The 6365-nt window shown below is 42.4% G+C and overlaps 1 protein-coding gene across 1 annotated transcript; it reads right to left on the bottom strand.

The window, feature by feature from the left end:
- Positions 1 to 3186: 3186 nt before the first annotated feature.
- CLN8 (CLN8 transmembrane ER and ERGIC protein) lies at positions 3187 to 6094 on the bottom strand. The gene is made up of 3 exons (XM_068183616.1): positions 5944 to 6094; positions 3964 to 4604; positions 3187 to 3533 (listed from the first exon to the last, which is right to left on the bottom strand). The coding sequence occupies exons 2-3, from the start codon at positions 4549 to 4551 to the stop codon at positions 3219 to 3221; spliced, it is 903 nt and encodes a 300-aa protein (XP_068039717.1). The 5' UTR covers positions 4552 to 4604; positions 5944 to 6094; the 3' UTR covers positions 3187 to 3218.
- Between the last annotated feature and the right edge of the window lie 271 nt (positions 6095 to 6365).

Here is a 6365-nt window from a genome sequence, read left to right as displayed (position 1 = left end):
GCCCAACAGGACTGGGATTAATTTCACTTCAACAAAATTTACAACCACAAATGGCTATTCTACCTTTGGGCTGAAAAGGATCACTTAGTTATAAGTACCAAAACCCTCAGTTCAAGAACTTTTTCAGACTTGTTTCAGAGGAATGTGACTTCCACAATAATAAACCAGAAAACCCTCCTAAAGGGAGCAGTCAATAGACACTGAAGAATTCCAGAAGTCTGGGATTGGAAGAGACCTTAGGGATTATCTAGTTCCAGCCCTCCTGCTGTAGGCAGGGACACCTTCCACTACACCAGGTTGTTCAAAGCCCCATTCAGCCTCGCCCTGAACACTTCCAGGGATGGGGTATCCACAGATTGTCTGGGCAACCTGTTCCAGTGCCTCACCACCCTCATGGGGAACAATTTCTTCCTAATATTGTCTAACTCTCCCCTCCCCTAGTTTAAAGTCATTGCCCTTGTCCTTTCACTACACACCCTTATAAAAGGTCCTTTTATACTCAAGTATAAAAAAAGAGGCTCTGTGTAACAAAACTGGTAACTCCAACACTAGGCCATGAAAAGGATGAAGAAGAAAGGTTGTCTGTATTTTTGTTGTGTTGTATTTCTAGCTGGACTGTAAAGTACTCTTAAACCAACAGAAATAAAATAAGTGCTGTTATTTGCTTTATTGCATAGCTTTCTTGTTCTAGCAGGTCTACCAGAGTTTAGGTTAACAGGGGCTCTAAAGTATCATTCATTATATAGTTAAGACATGCAAACCCTAACAGTCTTTTTGTGAAAAAACTCACACTAGGATGCAAACTAAAAAAACTGCATTATGATGATAAAAACATAATTTTAATGAAAGATTTAAAATTCAATCAATAAAGTTATACACATTAATAATATAAAATATTAAACTTTAGACATCCGGTACTATGACATAAATTTCCACTTGTCTTTTTTCAGTCTCAATTCACTACTAATCCCCACCATCCATATTCTTTTATTTTAGCACATAGGAACCTCACATTCTATAAGAATGCCAGCCACTATATGAATTACACACACATCCCAAACTTCTTCTGATGCTTCCATTTTCTGTTAGGACTCTTTAGAATTCTGTATCTGGGATTTTAACAATGAATCCAAACCTTCAAGTTTTAAGCTTCATAGAGTATACCATAATTCTGATATCTGATCACTTATTCTCAGCCTTTCTCCCTGGATCTCCTGCAAGTGAGGTTTGGATTCTGCAACGTATGCATTCAGATCATAATTTTTGGTTCCACAGCCAAGGAATTCATCCCTCTGGTTTCTTCCAAAGTACTTTTAACATTAGTCTCCCACATACAACTCCTCAAGATAGGTACACCATTTCAAACTTTTGAGAACCCTTTTCACTATAGGATGGTGGCCAGGCAGACAACACTGCAACTTCATTCTGCCCAGCTTAGAAATAAGAAGGCAGCTCCAAATTTAGATTTTATCTATTTTATCAGCACAATAGCAGACAGCTTTGCTGTGTAAAATTACTGTGACCCTCTCAGCTGGGTTTTGAATGGGCAATTTCAGATATTCACCACTTCATCATTATCAACAAGATCTGGCTATATATTTGTGACCTAAAGTAAGAAGTTTCCTCCCCATCACAGAACAGCAATTCAACTCTGTGCTCACACAGAGTGAATTAGGGAACACAGCAACCCGACCACTCCCTTCACTCAGAACAAACCAAAGACATTCCCACCAAAAATTAATAAAATGGGGCTGTTTACACCAAAGAGTGCTTCCCTCACACATTTAAAACAATATGCTCCACCACAGATCAGTTCACAAAGTCTCTAATTCACGGCTTAATGTAAAATTCTTCACAGCATGGGCTTGCCCAGTCTTAATGCTTTGGGAAATAAACGTGTGTAGCAGTCATGTCACACAGAACTCAAATTAACCATTTTTTAAAATCTAATTTGTTCTGTGTACCAAAACTAATACCCCTGTCATTCTCCTGCCACTAGGCGTCACTCTCTTCTATCGTGATCTTTATCCCTCCATCCACTTCCCAATATATCACCCAGGAACCATCAAACCAATATTTTAAGTGGGAGAACATCCATCACCATTAGTCCCTATGTAAAGAGCAACCTAGTTTCTCAGGTCAAGGAAAGATTTCTGTGATGTGGCAGATAAAGTGCAAAGGATTGTTAGTGTCACTTGGTATGTTCTTTAAAGTTAAATAAAAATATTAAAACAATTGAACTCCCACAGGAGGTGATAGGAGCTTTCCTCCATAGAGGAGTCACCTCCAATTCTGAAACCATCTAAAATTAAGTGCATTCCCAAAAATAAGAGGAACCATAACAGAAGCACTAGTGGAACTAATTGCATGACCCCTCATGCAGGACCTACAAACAAAATAATTTTACTAATCAAGCAGCATTTTTTTCAAGATGGCACAGAGCCACTTGTATTTCATTGATTTAAAGTCAGGAAGGGGTCACTATGATTACCTACCAAACCACTCATATGGCAAATGTGTGGATGTCCACATACATGGTTCTGATGGATATAAACTCCTCTCATACTGAGGGCAAACTGAAAACTACAACTTTGACAACAAACACTCAAACAATTATTTTCCTTGTTCCTTAAGAGCGCTTCAAAGAAAAAAAGAAAAAAAACAATACCCAAAAAAACCCCAAACCCACAAAACAGCCCACGACAAAACCCAAAGCCGGGCCATGACTACCACTGACCAGTTCTGTGACTTGGAATGATTCACTGGCACACAGGAATTAGGTACCCATGCATACCTAACTTGGATCATAATTGATCTTAACAAACAATTTAACATAATTTTCAGTATCTCTACCATATATGAAATAGGATTCAAGTTAAACTTGATTCAAGCCAAGCTTAATAGATGACTTACTGTAAAGCCACTTTGAAGCATTAGGAAAAAAAACATGCCATTAGGGAGCACATCACTACTACATTATGAAATACTGTCCAACCCAACAAATTGTTGGTGTAATTTATAATGAGGGTTGAAGTTCTTGTATGTATACACATAAGAAACCCAAACAATGCTTTTCAACACTCGTGATGCGCATATAGTGCTACCAGCAAGGAGTCACTGCATCAATGAGCTTCTTGCAAAATCTTCTAGTTCACATGCAAAGAATGACTTTGCATTGTATTCTTCTGTTACCCTGCTGGGAAATTGTTGTTTCAGTGCTATATCCTCTTCTTTTCATGTGTTTCACCATTTAATTTTCCATTTTCCACTGCTTTATTTTCAAAGTTCCAGTCAGTTGGGCTGAGGAGTTGCTGAGTTTTTTTGTATGTCCAGTATGGGTTAAGTATTAGCGTAACAGCAAATAGTCCCGAGAATAAAACAATAAAGTGAAGAAGTCCCAGATTTTCTACAATAGAATTCCAATTGAAAATACACACCCACCACATGTGGTAGGTAAGAATCATGCGGCAGTGAAACAGATGGATCATCACCCACTGGTTTGCCTTCCAGAAAAAGGTGCTAGCACGGCCAGCCTAGAAAAGAAAGAACACAAAGTATGCAGAAGTGAGATTGATACTTCAAGATAAGGAACTGAATAATCTGTAGAACTATTACAAATATCCAGCTTTCAAATACACATACCCTCAGGCATTTTTTCCTCATAGTGCAATGTTATTCCACATATATATATATGTATATATATATATATATATGGAATCTTAAACTTGGTATGGATCTATACCATCCTACTGTGCACATGCACACAGCATCACACAAACCTACATGGAGGCCTGCACAAGTGACATCATGACAAAAGCAGGTATATGACAATAACACAGGTATCAGTTGGATAAATGCAGTTTTGATGAAAAACTGTTCAAACAAACCACATAGATTATCTACAAACAAGTGAAACACATGAAAACTTTTACAAATATAATATGAAAATTATCACATTCTTACCTTCAGAAGCATCCAGGAAATGCATGTTGAGGGAGTACTCATCTCCAGCAACATTCCCATCAAAGGCAGATAATGTCCAGATTTCACATTAATTACTAAACCAGCCAAGCCACCAAAAGCAAGCAAATGATGAACTACTAAGAAAATATCAAATGTTCTAAAAATAATGTTGGACATATGAACTGCTACATTTTCAAGCAAGAAAAATCCAGCTGCTATTAAACAGTTAAACCAACTCCACTTTTGCTGTGAATAGACTTTGTCAGCATGAAAAACGGGATCTATGAGCAAAGCCCATAACCCAGCAACACAGCTCTGAAGTCCAAAGACACCACGTGTGACTGCCATATTCCAAAACACCTTCTCCTTTGCATACAAGGCACGGTAAGTGGAACTTCTCCAAGAAGACAACCAGTGAGACAGAAGAAATACTCCCAAGTAGATTAAAAAACCGGCAGCTAAAAATGTCAAACGAATTTCCCATAAGAGATAGTCCCAGTCAAAAACGGTCCCAAACACTGGATCATCATTTGTAGGATTCATTTCTTCTCTTTTGATACTTCTCATCCCCACTACAGTCTCCTTCATGTCTATTTAGCCTCTGCTATTTTATGCAAACCAGTAAGCATGAATTCTTCCATCTGGAACAAGGATAAAAAAATTTAGTGAATTTTTAAGTACATCCATATATATAGACTCAAAAATATAGAGAGCTCACATCCACTGCAGTTATGACTTCAGTGCTGTTGCCATTAGGCAGAGTCATCCTAAAGACAGGTAGAGAGACAAAAAAAAACATGCTGTAAGATTTACAACTGGCTTGTGAAGTCCCTACTAGTACAAAGCAATGTACTGAAGCAAAAGCAGAAGAGGGTCAAGTAGGAATGCAAGAAAGAGGAAGAGAAAATACAATAAGCAAATCCTGTTTTGTTACTTATGAATCTTTTATTTCAACAGCATTGCGCAGTTATTGTCCTACTCCCCTGCTTTTCCTGCACCGCTTTTACAGCATTTGCTATAGCTTTGGGTGCAATTCAGAATCTCAAATACAGATCCAGGACATAAAACTACAGAAAACTAACGCAGTAAGGGGGATCACTTACACCAAAAAGGGGCTGTAATCATCATGGCTCAAAACAAGACACTGCAATCAGTTTCTGAACATTAAGCCCCTTTCCAAAAAAAACACAAAAAAACCAAAAAAAACCAAATTCAAAAATGGAAAAAGAGTATGGAATGCAGACCAGCAACATTATTACATATTATTAGTAACATCGGTGTAATTAGCTGAACAGCCCAGCATTAAGTGCCTTAAGTTGTCTGAAACTTCCTGAATACATCGTAGTTCAAAACCAAAGGCTTGTGGGGAGAGAAAAGTCAGATAATACTGAAATATTTGAACTCCAGCTCGTTTTATGAACCATATATGTGATATGAGCAGGACCAGCAGACCCGCCGCAACCTTTGACTGCTGAACACCACCGTGTGTTTGGGAGTCTGGTGAACGCAAGTGAAAAGGCCACAAAGACCACCGAGGGCAGACCGCCCGGCGAGAAGCTCCCGCCGTGCTTCAGCAGGCGGCAAATGTTCCGTTCCCCGTGGCGCACCTACTCGCACCCTTTGCTCGCAGGTGCCCCGCTACCAGGAGGGGGATGGACTGGGAGCCCCGAAGGCCCTTCGCCCACCCCATGGCATCACAACTGGAGAGATCGACTCCAAGTCCCAGCAGCCCCCGCCCCCCGCCATTTCCCCGGGGAAAACCAGGACAAAACACACCGATCCCACGGTACGACCAGAACCTGAACAGCACGACCCACTACCGCAAGCCCTGGCTCTAGCAGGGCCGTGACAGCTCCTCCGCCCCCGCACTGACACGGCACCGACGCCCCCCGCAACCCTCCCGAGCCCTCGGGGCCGCCGAGCCCCTCACGCAGACCTGGGGACCGGCCCCGACGCCGACGCACAAGCCCCGCTCCTCACCCACAGCGCTGCCCGCAATGACGGGACGGGACGGCCCTTCCCGGCTCAGGGACTGCCCTGCCCGTTCCCCCAGGAGCGCCCGGCTCGACCCGCCTGGGGAGGCCCTGGGGAGGCCCCGACCCGGCTCGACCCGCCGGTCCCTCAGCACCGCCCGCCGCCGCCGGCCGCCCTCTGCGCACGCGCCGCCGTCAGCAGCAACCACCGGGCGCCGCGGGATGGGGGAGGGAGGCGCGGCTGTACCACCCGGGCAGGGGGAGCCTTGCCAGAAAGGTGCCTCTCTGTGCCCGGGGCAGCGCTGAGCACCGCCACCACCGAGAGAGCAACGCCTGATAGACCCCTGCTCAGCGAGACTGATCGTAAAAGAGAAATATCAGCGGCGGCATTGCCAGTACATTTAGCTATGATTATCCAGTTTCATTGAA

This window comes from Anomalospiza imberbis, chromosome 3, assembly GCF_031753505.1.
Source record: "Anomalospiza imberbis isolate Cuckoo-Finch-1a 21T00152 chromosome 3, ASM3175350v1, whole genome shotgun sequence".
Classification (NCBI taxonomy): domain Eukaryota; kingdom Metazoa; phylum Chordata; class Aves; order Passeriformes; family Viduidae; genus Anomalospiza; species Anomalospiza imberbis.
The sequence above is the reverse complement of the archived record's forward strand: the minus strand, read 5'-3'. Positions and strand labels throughout refer to the sequence as shown.

Excerpts from the sequence above, each read along its gene's own strand:
- CLN8 (XM_068183616.1), bottom strand. The coding sequence starts at position 4,551 with ATGAAGGAGACTGTAGTGGGGATGAGAAGTATCAAAAGAGAAGAAATG. Across the intron at positions 3,534-3,963 it reads TTTCCTGGATGCTTCTGAAG|GCTGGCCGTGCTAGCACCTT; the intron begins GTAAGAATGTGA and ends TTTCTTTTCTAG.